At 35.7% G+C, this 16228-nt stretch overlaps 1 protein-coding gene across 11 annotated transcripts in view; it reads right to left on the bottom strand.

Moving 5' to 3' along the window:
- Window positions 1-739: 739 nt before the first annotated feature.
- The window catches only part of PLS1 (plastin 1), a 111932-nt gene continuing 96443 nt past the window's right edge, over window positions 740-16228 (bottom strand). For 9 of the 11 annotated variants that reach the window (XM_028843750.2, XM_077991548.1, XM_077991550.1 and 6 more), the window contains 4 exons: window positions 10396-10529; window positions 9811-9934; window positions 2776-2900; window positions 740-2529 (listed from right to left, as the gene is read on the bottom strand). In XM_028843750.2, coding sequence (XP_028699583.1) covers window positions 2394-2529; window positions 2776-2900; window positions 9811-9934; window positions 10396-10529 — 519 coding nt within the window. In that variant the 3' untranslated portion in view covers window positions 740-2393. Of the gene's footprint in view, window positions 2530-2775; window positions 2901-8765; window positions 9142-9810; window positions 9935-10395; window positions 10530-16228 lie in introns of those variants that run through there. The other 2 variants (XM_028843752.2, XM_077991554.1) reach the window with 1 other exon arrangement.

Below are 16228 nucleotides of genomic sequence, written 5' to 3'. Positions count from 1 at the left end.
CAGCTTACCCAAACCACATATACAAAAGAGCAGTCATGACTTCAGTCAGAGAAGAAAAAAAAAATCCAGATTTAGATCTAGTCCTACAATACCCTAGACCCCATCTCCATCTCTAGACTCTGCCTCTCCCTCAGTACTCTCAGGTCACGTTCGCCTGTTTGTCTTCTAGGATGCCTACAGGACTGCCTGCCTCGGGTTCTTTACATTTGTTCTCTCTGCTGAACACTCATAGCACAAATATCCTTAGAGAGACCTTCCATGTTCACCCCAATACAAATAATCTCCACCCCATTTCCCAAGTCAGTCTATATCACGTTACCCTATGTTATTTCTTCTACTGCATATCACTATCTAAAATTCCTATTTACAAATTGTCTCTCTACTAGGATATGATACATGGATATGATACATGAGGTCAGGGGACTTCATCTGTATTTTTCTCAGCTGAATCCCCAGTGTATAGCATAGTATCTGGATCAAAATAGATGATAAATTTGTGAATGGATTGATTCACCTGAATTATTTCAGCACAAACTAAATTGTAGTAATCACACAGTTGGTTTCTAATAATTATTCATATTTAAGAACATACCCTCATCTTCAAAGAAATTATCAAATACAATTTTTTTTTGTTTTACTAACTCATTTAGGAACTGTTTTCTTTTCTGGAAAATAAGTTTATGCTAGACTAATTTTCAAGACTGAATATTTTTCTTCAAATGAAATAAATACAAACACATTTCTATATACACAGCATTTTTATTAAATATACTCTGTGAGAAAAAGAACACCCTAAAAGTGCCAGATTTCATGTAAATCCAATAACTTAGTAAATACAATAGTGAAAAAAAAATCAGAGGGAAACATAATTTAAATAATCTTATAAAAGAGCAAGAACATATCTTAATCTTCATATAAGAAAACAATCATCAAAATATAAAAGGGAAAGAAATCTCTTTTGTAGGAGAATATATTTCAAAATTCCATCTGATCATTTCATTTAAAAAATTCTATCTAAACACATGGGCAGTCTCAGTCTTACCAACATGTATGTTTAAATCAATGGTAGAAGGGGAATTTAGACTACTCATTCACACTGGGATAAAGTGACATTTTTGTTGCACAACAGTATTGCTCACTGCACTAAGAGTGGAAGATGGAGGAAGTAGATTTCTGGCTTCAGTTGTTAGCAGCAGAATTGGATTAATGCTAAAAATTTAGGAAAAAAATAGGGCCAAGCTGTAGCGATTTCCAAGTAACACAAACATTAACCAAACATTGCCAATTTGTAACGGGCTACGAAAAAACAAATGAAAATACTCTACATTAATATAGCTTTATGTTACTTTCTAATAAAGATACTCAGTGGGCATATTCTAAATTATATAGGGCTTCTATAGAGACCTAAACTAGCAAGTATAATATGAAGCTAACAGGATAGTGTCAACATATCTTGGGGTGTTCTAGCCAATGTTTGGCTACAAGTATTTGGAAGGAGTCAAATAACTATATGCACATTCAAAATGAATACTTATAAAAAGAAATCTTAATGTATCCAATATCCACAAACTGAAAAGTGTTACACATGTTGTGGGGGAAAAATACTGATGGTTGGCTGAATGACCAATTATACATACCACTTATGAAAAGCTGGGTGATACAGGTGCAAAAAAATATATATGCACACATGTATCTCTAATAACATCCTACCAACATATATGTGTTGGATGACATAGTTAAAGCTGTATTACCAAACTAGGATATGTAAGGTATCAATGTAGTTAAAATTAAATTTTAAGTAAAAAGCTGCTGCTACTTAAACAAGAGAGTGAACTTTGGGGTTTATTCAAGAATTAGTTCTCATATATAAAAAGTTTGATATTAATAAACAATTCTTGTCACCAGAAGGTTTTAGACAGTATAGAAACTTACAGAAAAGTGTTTTTGGACCACTTTAAATAGTTGGAGGAAGCAAATAAAAGGATTAAACTGGATTATGAGTATGAATGCATTTATGATCAAAATTAACACAAAAAAAATCAAAACACATTTCACAGCAGAACCTGCAAAAACTTTTGTATTCATCTTTTCTGAACCATAAAAAAGAATTAGTCTTAATATGACTTTTAAGCAACAAAAATAATGTAATCATGAAGTATCAGCTTGATTATGAATATATTTTATTATCTTTATCAGTTGGTAAATTAACTGTGTTATCCAAAAAGGCTGACCAGCTCTAACTAGTATGAACAGGATATTGAATTCATTAATGAATATATAACTATTTTGAACATACAAATAATGTCTGGTTTTACACACCCACTACATTTCAGTATCCTGTAAACTGTGAGGCATACAATATGTTTAATGTGGCAGAAAATCATATGAAATGATTATTTTATTCTGTTCAGTCCTTTTCCCATTAAGCATGCAAACACCGTCATAACCATCTTTGGTTTTACTTCTACGAGGTCGTCAGGTAATGCATATATCCGGGCACCGATCTTCCGAGCAACTGAAATGGCATATCTTGAAGAGACAAGAAAAATATCTTGGTGTTATCCACTGTGTTTTCACTTAACATATTTTAACAAAAGAGTGAAATATTGTGACAAGATTAATTTTACGAAAAGGTTAAGTTTGTGAGTCTTAAATCATATTCCCCATACAAGTTATATTTAAAAATATGAATTTTAAGGGCATAGTAACCTTTCCTATAAGGATTTTAGAGAATTAAAGGGCCACTGTGTTCTAATATAAACCATAAAGGCTTACTTAGCATTGTTCAGCTTGTCCTCATCAGATAAGTTTTCTCTCCTGATCATTTCTTGACGAACTGCATTTGGTGCAATGGCATCTATTAAATCTAGAACAGGTAAACTTGTGCTTATAGATTTATCCTAGAAAACAAAGCATAGATGAACATTCATAATCTTCTGACCTTTAATTTTCATTATTTTCAGACTCTTCTGATCATATAACTGAAGGCAATCTATAAATTATTTGTACCTAACCTAACGTTCAGCTTTTCTGCAACCAGCACACATAAATAAACCATTTAAAATATACTTTTCCTTAAATCTTTATATAGAGTTGTCAGCATACCTGAATAAGGTTTGTGGACGATAGCTCCTAAGTATGCTAACTCTAGTCTCTATTCTGTAAAAAATACACATCTTTTGAAAGGGAGTAGATGAATTTTTAATTAACAGTTTTTAAATTCTACTCATATATTTCTTAGACCATAAATCCCAAAGCCTTTCCTTAATATTTTTCAGAAAGAAAAATGAAATAGCGAAAGGGAACATTTACAAAGACATTGTTCTTATTGTTTTACATGTTTTAGTTTATTTAATCCACCTTTTAAACCCTAGCATATTGATAGTAAAGGAATTCTTTTTTTAAAAAAGATGAAGAACATGAAGTTCCTAAGATAGCTCAAATGACTTGTTTACACAACCAGTAAATACAGAACTGGTATTTGAACCCATGACAGTCTGACTCTAAAATGCCCAAGAGCATTTTGAAGTTACCACCAAGGCAAGCTAAAAATAGACAACTAAATTGTAGTGAATAGTGCATTGCAGATGAAATCAGACATCCTGGTCTGAACTGATTTTTACCACTTATCAGTACTTGAACAAATTATTTGTTCTCTCTCAGCTTGAATAGTGGCCACCACTGCTTGCCTACCCAGAATCTACCCACTCTTTACTTCTTCTATACAAATAGAACCCATATTTTTGCTCTATATCCATACCTCCTTCACATAGACATAAGCTTCAAGGAAAGCCGACATTCACAGTTCCAGGAGTGAATCTAAATTAACCTAGGTCAAGCATTCTTAATGGAGGCAGGGTGATAACCTTTTTTATGTATAAAGCATGCAGTGCATGAACAGGTAGGTATACAGTGTATCTCTGCATTAAAATTTCATGGGAGAGAGAGAAAAAGGGAAAAAATGTCTAAAAATATTCCTTAGAGGATAATTTTCTTTTAAGGTTTCAAAACACTGGTCTAAGCCAAATAGAGGAATCCTATTCTATTACCACAGTGATTTAATTTGGGCCTATGTTATGGAAAGCCAGCAACCGCTCCTCCTGGATGTGAATGGCGGATGAAACCTCTGTCACAAGCAGCAACTATCCTATGATCAAAAGGAAAACCAGCTTTAGGGTGAAGCTGGCACATTAGATGGCAAAGCAGAGATGGGAAAAAAAAATTGAGTTCCGAATGACATTCTTCAATTATTGGTTCAACCAATCCAGAAGTCTACCCTACCTCTGGATTACTGTTATTGTGGTCAATACCTTTCCTTTCAGTTTAAACCACTTGAAATTGGGTTTCTGTTACTTGAAGCCAGAGCACCCTTTCCTAATCTCTAAAGTAGAATGTCATAGGATTCTTAGGAATATTGAGGTGGTATAGGTGAAAGCATCTAGTATAGGCTCTAGCCAAATGTCAGTTCTTAATCAATATCTAATAAAACAATTTGAAGCCATGTGAAGAACAGTAACAGGCTTCTTTGAACCACGATCAGCCACTTCATTTATTACTTTTTTTTTTTTTTTTTTTTGACACGGAGTCTCACTCTGTTGCCCAGGCTGGAGTGCAGTGGCGTGATTTTGGCTCACTACAAGCTCTGCCTCCTGGGTTCTGGCCATTCTCCTGCCTCAGCCTCCTGAGTAGCTAGGACTACAGGCGCCCGCCACCATGCCTGGCTAATTTTTTTTGTATTTTTAGTAGAGACAGGGTTTCACCGTGTTAGCCAGGATGGTCTCAATCTCCTGACCTCATGATCCGCCTACCTTAGCCTCCCAAAGTGCTGGGATTACAGACGTGAGCCACTGTGCCCGGCCTCATGTATTAATTTTACAAAAATTTATATTCTTATTAGGAATGTTCATTTTATGATACAGATCTTTGGGCAGGGGTAATATTCTTATTAGGAATGTTCATTTTATGATACAGATCTTTGGGCAGGGGTAAGGGTAAAAATAATTAGGTCCTTTAAGTCTATCTGATGCTGGTAATCTGGATCTGCTTTTCATATCTTCTCTGTTTCTGAGAAATTATCATACCTGTTTGCTCAATATGTAGTCTGCAGACCACCCACATGAAAATTATGTGGGGTACTTGTTAAAAGTGCAACTCTAGCTCCACTCAAACTAATGTCAGGTTATCTATGAATGAGGCTGGGAATCTACATTTTTAATAAGCTCTCTAGATGATTCTAAATGTGTACTGTATTATACTTTCTAAAAATAATATTTATTTCATTCTAGAATAAATTTTAATTTCTATGGGCTTATCTTTCATATATTTATGATTAATTTTTTAAAAGACAAGTGACTTAATTGTGCTATAATTTGATTCCTTATTTATATGTGTTATTTTAAATATTTCATTTAGATTTAGGAAACAAGTATTTTTCCCACCCATTTTCTTATGAGTTACTTTGGGTAAAGCTTCTACTGAGTTGAATGAAAATTTTAAGTTTCTAAAGATTGTATCAGATCTCTTATCTTCTTGTTTTCGATAAAATAGCCCTGTCTTCCAAATCCTCTAATTCGTACATTATCAGTGAAAGACATTTTACTTTTGCAAAGGGAAAGGGGTTACAGTGAAAACCCTTAGGTTAGTATATAAATACATTTCCACTATTTTTCCTTTTATTTCCTTAAGTTAATCATAAAGAAATGACCTCAGCAAAAAGAATTTCATTATCTTAATCTAGAATTACCTAGAGCTTGATTTTCAAGATAATCATTTTTCCCTTTATTTGATACATATTAGAACATTTCATTCCACTGCTGTTTCTGTCATTTTAAAAAATAAAAATGGAAAGGCCGGGCATGGTGGTTCACACCTGTAATCCCAACACTTTGGGAGGCCAAGGCAGGCAGATCATGAGGTAAGGAGATTGAGACCATTCTGGCTAACACAGTGAAACCCCATCTCTACTAAAAATACAAAAAATTAGTTGGGCGTGGTGGCGGGCGCCTGTAGTCCCAGCTACTCAGGAGGCTGAGGCAGAATTGCCTGACCCTGGGAGGCGGAGGTTGAAGTGAGCTGAGATTGCGCCACTGCACTCCAGCCTGGGCAACAGAGCGAGACTCCATCTCAAAAAAATTAAATAAATAAATAAATAAATAAATAAATGTAGAAAAACAGTGATGTGGCCACCAGACTTCCCTAAAAGGCTCAGCAGACTCCCCTGCCCCGCCACATATGATGCCCTTTATATATTAGCAATGCCAACAGCGTGGTAAGCCCCATTTATTGAGCCCTTAATATGTGCTAGGTACTGTTAAGCTCTTTACATTTTGTTAACTTACATAGTCTAACAACAATCTTAGTAGATAGGGATTATTAATTTCCCCATTTTAGATATGGGGAAACTGAAGATAGAGAAATTAATAACTTGCCCATGGTCACACAGATACTAAATGCTGAGCCAGTAGTTTATTCATCAGTAGATGTAGCCCTGCTGTTAGTATAAACTGCTAAGGTTTCTGTAAAACAGATGCCCTTCTCATGTGGTCCCACACTCCCCCACTTAGCTAATTTATATAGTATTGCTGACACCCCATACTGTGATTCTTGTTTTATTTGCCACCTTCCCTGAATAGTGAGCTCTTTGAGGGCACTATGTAGCCACAGCTACTAGCAAGGCAGCTGACACAGGGCAAGCTTTGAATATTTATGTAATAAATGAGCAGTATGTTACACAGCTAATCAGTAGCTCAGCCAAGAGTCAACCCAGGACCATAAAAACTCCAAAGCTTGGCTTTCCACTTGTGCATAGACAGACCTGGATATGAAACCCAGCTGTTCTGCTTAAAAGTTGTATGACAGTAGACAGTTACTTAACTTCTCTAATGCTCACCTTTTTGCTCAGAGTATTTAATTAAAAGAAACAATATGTAAAGTGCTTAACACAGTGACACAAAGGACTCAATAAATGGTAATTATGATTATTATTTGCTGATATACCACCTTCTCTATCTTCTTAGCAAGAGAAATTTATTTTGTGGCTAAAAAGGGTAAATTTGTCTTTTCTGAAATTCCTAGTTATAGTGCTACTTTGATTATAATTAAAATGTTTTTTCTGCTAGTACCACTTAATATAGCCTTCAAACATAATGACTTCTGTAGTTGGAAAAAAGCCTCCCTCACCTCAACTATGTTTTAGCATTCACTGCCTCATTTCTTCACTATTTGTGCTCTCTTTAAAGATTTTATCATTAAGCATATGCAAAATGCCAAGCACTTTTGCGACGTTTCTGCCACCTCAGTTCTAAGTAGAGCCAAACTCTCAAGTCGGCTGTTCTCTATGGTTGCTCTCCCTTAAAAGGTTTATGCACTCCCATTTCTCAACTCTTTTATTCAACTGATCACCAAGTCTGTCTTTCCAGTTTTAATGTCTCCTTTCACCACCCCCATTTTCCTAAAATTACCTCAAATTCAGGCCTAAAACTGAATTCATCACCTTTTCCAGGAAGAAGCTGTACCTCATGACATCCCCATTTCTATTAGTGTTATCTGTTTTCCAGTTACCCGTGCCCAAAACATCAAGAGTTTTGGCTCTTCCCTCCCCTCTTCTTCCCCAAATCAGGAAGCCAAATCCTAGTTCTTCTTTTGCAATAACTTATAGCTTTCTAATCTTACCATTTCCATTCCCAGCCCCAACCCCCTTATTACTTCACACCTTGAGTACTGCCTTGGATTCTTCTGCACTGTCCTTGCAGTTACACTATTCTCCCTCCCCATCCTGTTCACCACATGCAGATTAGTATTCCTAAAATAACTGCCTTTCTTATTACCCCCTTTCCTCAATATCCTTTATTTAGGCCAAAATCCTCCACAATCTTGACCCAATTTATGTCTTGCACAACATCCCTTAGGAACCATCTTATTTCTCCTAACTTTCTTAGACATGCCTTTATTCAAGATGGACCCTTCTAAGTTTGTTATCCCCCTTTCTCTCCACCAATTCAAATCCTCCCGCCATCTATGATGTTCAAATCCAGCTGTCTTTATCGGCTCTTCACTGACCATTCAATTGGAAATGATCAGACTTTTCATCCACAATATTAGTTGTATTACTTGAATTTTGTCATTTACTCTATAGTATTGTTACCTTCTCAGTTATACAATCTTTGTCTTTAAAATAAATGGTGAACACTCTGAGGGCCAAATTAATTTCCTATACTTTATACCCTTTTCTTTACTTAGAAAAGTTACTTAATAGGAGCTCAATAAATATTAATTTGCTCCTAAATATTTTCTATTGTATTAGCTATATACATGCTTAATATTTTCTATAAATTAATGTGCAAATGCATATAATTTCAACATAACAATTTTAAAGAATAACTGCCAATTAGAGAATTTTATAATACAATGCCCCTTGCTATTTTATATTTTTGTGTTCTATGTCTAAAACACAGAGAGACAAATCATGGATTGAAAATTACTTCAAAAAAAAATAAGAAGTAACAAAAACTCAGTGTCATTAGTTTCTTCCAAGATAGAAAAGGAAAAAGAAAAAAAAAAAAAGCAATTGAACTAGGACTCAGGCAACATCTCTGCCAATATCCAGCTGTCCTATTAAAACCGCCTTGGGCCTCAGTTTTTGGCAAACATGAGAAGATTGAATTGATAAATTTCTGACGTTTCTTTCACTTTGTAATGTTGTTAAGCATATAAAGCAAGGGCAAAGAGAGAAATAAAAATGGGTAGATATCTCTTAGGATAGCTTAGTGTTTCATCTCTTTGTACTTTATTTCAGTAAAAAAACACAAATTGATTGCAGTTTTTCACACATAATAAAATCACAAACACAAGGCTCACTGAATGAATGTGTACAAGCAGACATGCTTATTTGTAGCTAACATCGGCTTGCATGCAAAAGCAAAACACAATGGAAATGCATGAAAATTAGTGGGTAGGTATGTACAGATTACATTTTGAGTGCTTTATGAATCATCCACAAATGCTCGGAAGTGAGTGTTAAGTGCCATTATGAAGCCAGATGACAAGATTTTTTTTTCCTACCAGTTTTCTCAATTCCCACTTGGATCGGTTTGGCTGGCTCTGTTATGCCTTGGAAATGATGTCAATACAATTCTGAGACTGCTGCTAGGGAGCACAAAACATTATAGGTCCTATATAAACAATGGCTTATCTTTTTCATTTGATAACTGGATTTTTTTTGGCTCTATTCTGTTTATTTTTTAAGATTAGATTACCAGAGTCAGATAATATTAACCTGCATTTATACTTAACTGGACAACCAATCAAAAATTTAGTAATTAAAACTGAATATTTCAAGTTTACACATGCCAAATAATTAGTATGCCTAAACTCATAAATCATGTTTCTGACATACAACATCAATATAATTCTAAGCCAAACCAATGTAATTTCCAATAAAAATTCATTCCTGGCCAGGCGCGGTGGCTCATGCCTGTAATCCCAGCACTTTGGGAAGCCGAGGTGGGCAGATCACAAGGTCAGGAGATCGAGACCATCCTGGCTAACATGGTGAAACCCTGTCTCTACTAAAAACACACACACAAAAATTAACTGGGCGTGGTGGCAGGCACCTGTAGTCCCAGCTACTTGGGAGGCTGAGGCAGGAGAATGATGACCCGGGAGAATGACCCGGGAGGCAGAGCTTGCAGTGAGCCGAGATCGTGCCACTGCACTCCAGCCTGGGTGACAGAGCGACACTCCGTCTCAAAACAGAAAAAAATTCCTTCCTATAGCAATGGAAAAAGAAAGAAATTTAAGAGTCTTGCTTACCTTAAAGCTGGAAATAGAAGTCTTTTTGTTTGCACTTTTAAGAGTCTGATTGACCCATTTAATAATAATTTCATCATTTACTTTTTCACCCTCTCCAAGATCTGATAACACATTCAATGTGTACCTGCAACAGAAAAGATGTATATTTGAGACTGAAAAGGGTAAAATTTGCTTTCACATAATTTATATCAATGCTTAGATAAATACTTAAGGAACAGTTCAGTTCTAACAAATATTTCTAATTTTAGTCTGGCATTTGCACCCAGTTACATTCCAAAGTTACAAACCTCATTAATCTGAAACAAAAACTACTACATGGTAGTTTTAAAACTTAAAGCAATTCCTTATGAAGCCATTTTTAAGAGGCATTAATAAAAGTGATAGTGTTTCTGGATATTGACCCATTTTTAAATAAAATACAATTTACAAAAAAACCATAAGCAACAGTAAATCCTTTAAAAATTAAAATATTTTACATTGTATATTTCTTCTGTGTTCATTATTGTTCAAAAATAGCTAAAAGTTTAGTTCAGATTACTTGTTGGAGGAAACAGGCAGTGTTGGTACCAACATATCAGCCTTTACCTTCTCATCAGCTGCCATACCAATGCCAGGGTAAGTGTTGAATTCCCTTCATTTAGGTCCTGCCCAGCAATGCCAACCAAGGAGAATTTGGCCTTGTTCTTCCCAAGTTCCACTGCATAGTTACAGTTTTCAATCTATAAATAAGTAAAAGTTTGGGTATAAAACAGATTTTTAAAAACATATCTCCTGAATACACCAGCCTAGTTCAGCCATCTGAAAAACAGTTATGATGACACCTTAAATTTATATGACCAATTTCATAATAATAACCCAGGGAAAGCAAGGACATAATTATTTCCATTTTATAGTTGAAGATTTAAAGCACTGAGTGGGTTAACCTAAATAGAGGAACAACTGGCTGGAAAGTTTTAAGATCCCCTCCTATTCTAAAAGTCTTGACTATCCAGGCCGGGCGTGGTCGCTCATGCCTGTAATCTTAGCACTTTGGGAGGCCGAAGCAAGTGGATCACCTGAGGTCAAGAGTTCGAGACCAGCCTGGCCAACATGAAACCTCATCGCTACTAAAAATACAAAAAGTAGCCAGGCGTGGTGGTGGGTGCCTGTAATTCCAGCTACTCAGGAGGCTGAGGCAGGAGAATCACTTGAACCTGGGAGGTGGAGGTTGCAGTGAGCCAAGATCGCACCATTGCCCTCCAGCCTGGGCAACAGAGAAAAAACTCTGTCTCAAAAAAAAATTTTCTTGACTATCCAAGATGAAATAGCTTATTAGTGGTACATCTGTGACTAAAAGACAAGGTTTCTTGCTTTCCTTTAATGAAGTAATAGATGATGTTTTGTTTAGATTTAAAATTTAAAAAAAGAGAAGAAAGTAATTGTTTTATTAAGAATCTAACTTCATCTCCAATATTCTTTACCCAGATCTTACTCATCCTCTGAAATTCAGCTTTTGGCCCCTTTCTTCAATAAAGGCTTAACCTTAACTGTGCCAGCTAATAATGATCTATCCTTTGCTTGAACTCCTAAGAATGCTTATTTTGTAATGCTTATGCACCATCTTCTACTTATACTTAGCCTTTTATGTGTTTCCTTTCAACAACTATAGTATAAGCTTCTTCTAAAGGACAAAAATTTTTTCATGCACCAATCTATCCACTTCCAGCACAATGCCCTGTCTAAAGTAAGAATCTGATACATAAACACCTAATAAATTGTTTACCCTCCCCAACCACACACACATACTTCTTTCCAGTGATATAGGTCCAGCTGGGTCCTTTCTCTAACACTTTTTTTGTCTATCCTGGAGTCAATAGGGTTTTTTTATCTCCATCATCTAGTGCTGTGTTTCTTATATCAGAACTTATAAATTCTTATGTATCTGAGTCTTTTTGCTCCAGTGAAATTATAAGCTCTCATAATCTTATCACCAGTAGGAACAAAAGTGCTTACACTAAGTACTTTTTGGAATAAACATTTAAAAGGAGAACACTATTTTTCTTAATTTTCTTCCAAAAGTTAGTTAAGGCACCATTACAAAATAGTCTAACCTAAGGTACATAGATACATTTTTCCCAATAGTAAGAAAATATTTCCAGGAAATGTGAGACAGCTAATGAAAGAATTTGTACAAATACATGGTTATTGTTCTTTAAAAAAGAGAATCCAAATTCCCAAAGTTCAATTTACTACAAATAAAAATGGAAGATCTTTGAGCCTGCTATAACATCTGCCTGGCTCACTTCACAAATTGAGTAAAATGTTTGATATGTATTCATTTTTTTAAAATCCAAGGAGAAGCTGGGTGTGGTGGCATGCCAGTAGTCCAGCTACTTAGGTTGAGGCAGGAGGATCACTTAAGGGCAGGAGTTCAAGGCTGTAGTGTGCTATAATCATGCCTGTGAATAGCATGCACTCCAGCCTGGGCACCATAGTGAAACCCTATTTCTAAAAAAATTTTTAAAGAGTTTTTTAATGCAGAGATAATATTCCAAAAAATTGTTTGGAATCATATTAAATTATAGGCTTAGACCGCTTAAAAGAAATATATGCTATAAGAATGTCGATTTTAAAAAACAGAATAGATTCCTAATTTATGGAAAATAACATTAGCACTTGAATTACTTAACACTGTGTACAGAAGAGTAAAAAGCCAGCGTATTTACCATGGACACCCATTTCAGTGGGAGAATTTTATAGCAAACTGCAGTAATCACATGTGTTTCAATGAAGAGCCATCTGCTTTACAGTTATACCAAAGTTCCTAAGGGAAATGATGGCGAGAAAGGAGTTCAGGGTTGCTAGTATAGAGGCCTAAGAACATACTGATATGACCAGCATTGAAAGAGAAACTGGAAACAGGTGCTAACATAAGGGAAAGCATATATTCTATTTATTGGCAATAGTTGGTTCCAAATTTGGCAGAACACTTCTAAGAGATCTAGAGAGGTACCAAACTAGAGAAGGAATAAGAAATTAGGTTCCTAGAGGTAATCCATGTGTATGGTAGTACAGGTTGAATATCCCTAATCTGAAAATCCAAAAATCCAAAATACTCCAAACTCTAAAACTTTTTGAGCACCAACACAATACTCAAAAGAAAAGCTCATTGGAACATTTCAGATTTTCAGCTTAAGGATGTTCAACCAGCATACTGCAAATATTCCAATATCTGAAATACATCTGGTCCCAAGTATTTTGGATAAGGGATGCTCAGCCTGTACTTAAAACCCTAAAAACAGATCTGCTCCCTGAGGGTGTAAATATAGAAGTTAAGACCTTTGGGCCAAGAACCAGGCCTTGGAAATACTGAGTTGTCAGGCTAAAAGATGAAGAACCTATGAAAGGTAAGAATGAGCACAAAGAAAGCAAGAAAAACTTGGAGTGCAGTCTCACAGGGTTAACGAAAGAAATGATTACTATATTAGTTCTGCTTTCACGCTGCTGATAAAGACATATCCAAGACTGGGAAGAAAAAGAAGTTTAATTGGACTTACAGTTCCACATGGCTGGGAAGGCCTCAGAATCATGGTGGGAAGCAAAAGGCACTATTTACATGGCAGCAGCAAGAGAAAATGAGGAAGATGCAAAAGCTGAAACCCCTGATAAAACCATCAGATCTCCTAAGTCGTATTCACTACCATGAGAACAGTATGCGGGAACTGCCCCCATGATTCAAATTATCTCCCACTGGGTCCCTCCCACAACACATGGGAATATGGGAGTACAATTCAAGATGAGATTTGGGTGAGGACACAGCCAAACTATATCAATTACCAAGTACTTTAAATGCTTTGGACAAAAATGAAGCTTAGATCATTTGGACAATGAGAAGAGTTACGTAATGGGACACAAGGGTTCAAGTGAAAATAAATACTTAAAAATAAAGAAGAAGGCCAGGCATGGTGGCTCATGCCTGTAATCCCAGCACTTTGGGAGGCTGAGGCAGGTAGATCACGAGGTCAGGAGATCAAGACCATCCTGGCTAACACGATGAAACCCCGTCTCTACTAAAAATACAAAAAAATTAGCTGGGCGTAGTGGCAGGTGCCAGTAGTCCCAGCTACTCAGGAGGCTGAGGCAGGAGAATGGCATGAACCTGGGAGCGGAGCTTGCAGTTAGCCAAGATCACGCCACTGCATTCCAGCCTGAGCAACACAGCAAGACTCTGTCTCAAAAATAATAATAATAATGAAGAAAGGCTATTTTAACGGTGCAGCTTTAAGAACTTTGTAACTGAAGGAAAAGTGACATCTATTGATTATTGCCCAAATTCCATAAAATAATTCCATAAAGTAATTCCCTGTGATACTGTGTCATGAAAGTACTGCTTCTTCATTTTTTAAACATCTTGAATTTATTTCAGGCTTTATGTTTCCTTCTATACTTGTTGAAAAAGTATTCTGCATATGATTCATTTGTGACATATGTATTTATTTGTAGTTCACATTAAAATTCCAGGTATAATGAATGGTTAATTTCTGTTTTCCTGTTACATTTTGCATTCAGAATTTTGGAGAAAAAAACTTACATGAAATTAGTCAATAAAATTTTCTGAATTCCACTCCCATGAAAAGAATTATATGCAAATCAAATGAAATTAAAAATGCAGGCAGTCCAATGACTAGAAATGCTGAAAAATATAACTCTTTATAATTATACCACACATTTAACTACTTTTAATATTATGATATATTTCCCTTTAAAGGTCTTTTTAAATTTTTTTCTTTAAAAATTACAGTATCTATAAATACATTTTCATTCTATAGACGTGAAAAACCCAAAGTCCCTTTTGAATGCATCTCTGTGTGTGTTATGTATTTTAAACAAATTAGATTCATATTATGTATATATATAATTTTGTGTCCTGCTCATTTCCATACCACTATTACTAAAACAATATTTTTTCTTTGTTTAATTATACTTTAAGTTCTGGTATACACGTGCAGAACATGCAGGATTGTTACATAGGTATACATATGCCATGGTGGTTTGCTGCACCCATCAACCCGTCATCTAGGTTTTTTTTTTTTTCCTCGAGATGGAGTTTCGCTCTGTTACCCAGGCTGGAGTGCAATGGCACATCTCGGATCATTGCAACCTCCGCCGGTTCAAGCCATTCTCCTGCCTCAGCCTCCCGAGTAGCTGGGATTACAGGTGCCCGCCACTATGCCCAGCTAATTTTTTGTATTTTTGTATTTTTTTTGTATTTTTGTATTTTCACTATATTGGCCAGGCTGGCCTCGAACTCCTGACCTCGTGATCCACCTGCCTCAGCCTCCCAAAATGATGGGATTACAGGTGTGAGCCACTGTGTCCGGCCCCCATCATCTAGGTGTTAAGCCCCGCATGCATTAGGTATTTGTCCTAATGCTCTCCCCCTCCCCTTTCCCCCCACCCCCTGACAGGCCTGGGTGTGTGATGTTCCGCTACCTGTGTCCCTGTGTCCTCACTGTTCAACACCCATTTATGAGTGAGAACATGCAGTGTTTGGTTTTCTGTTCCTGTCAAACACTATTTTTAATGGCACATTTTACTTCATCTTATGAGTGTGTCAATTTTATTAACCCTTTATTGAACAACTGGGTTGTTTTCTTGTGTGCTGTATAAACACTGCTATGATTAGCATTTTGCCACACAACTTTGTGTCTTTCTGATTTTTTCATCAGGATAGGTGGAAAAAGGTGAAATTAGGTCAAAGAATTTTTTGGAAGATTAATATGTATTGCCAAACTGGTTTTAGAAAGATTATACAAATGAATACTTCCTCTAACATTGGATGCAGTTCAATAGTTTCTTGTTTTAAATTGCATTTCTTTATTCTGGGTGAAAAGTTTTTTGTATGTTTACTATTCATCATTATTTTTCTATGAATTGTTCACTCATGTGTTGTTCCCATTTTGCTATTACTACTTCAGTAGCTCTTCAACTTTCTTCCCTAGAAATCATAATATTCACTTTTGTTTACCATGTACCATATTGTAGTTGTTTGCACACATATTTCCCTAATTTATTTAGGCTTTCCTGAGGACCAACTCCATGCTTTATACTTTTTGTTATATCCTGCATAACCCTGTACAGGTATCAGGTAATTGATAAATATCTGTTGAATAAATGAGTGGATAACCAATAAAAATTCAGCAAGTTATACCAATTGTAAAATAAGAATACATTTACAGTACATCTCAAAGAACATTAAGTACTATGACTTGATAAAGATGAAAACAGTTATATAAAGTGTCTGACTACAGGGATTGCCTTCATCTTTGCATTTATTAAAGCAAACTTGTAAAAAGGCTATTAAGCTTAACACATTTTGGTCTGAATCAGAATTGTGGGGACAGAGTACACTTCATTCAACTCCATGAAACTCTAAATT

Source organism: Macaca mulatta, chromosome 2, assembly GCF_049350105.2.
Source record: "Macaca mulatta isolate MMU2019108-1 chromosome 2, T2T-MMU8v2.0, whole genome shotgun sequence".
Lineage (NCBI taxonomy): Eukaryota > Metazoa > Chordata > Mammalia > Primates > Cercopithecidae > Macaca > Macaca mulatta.
The sequence above is the reverse complement of the archived record's forward strand: the minus strand, read 5'-3'. Positions and strand labels throughout refer to the sequence as shown.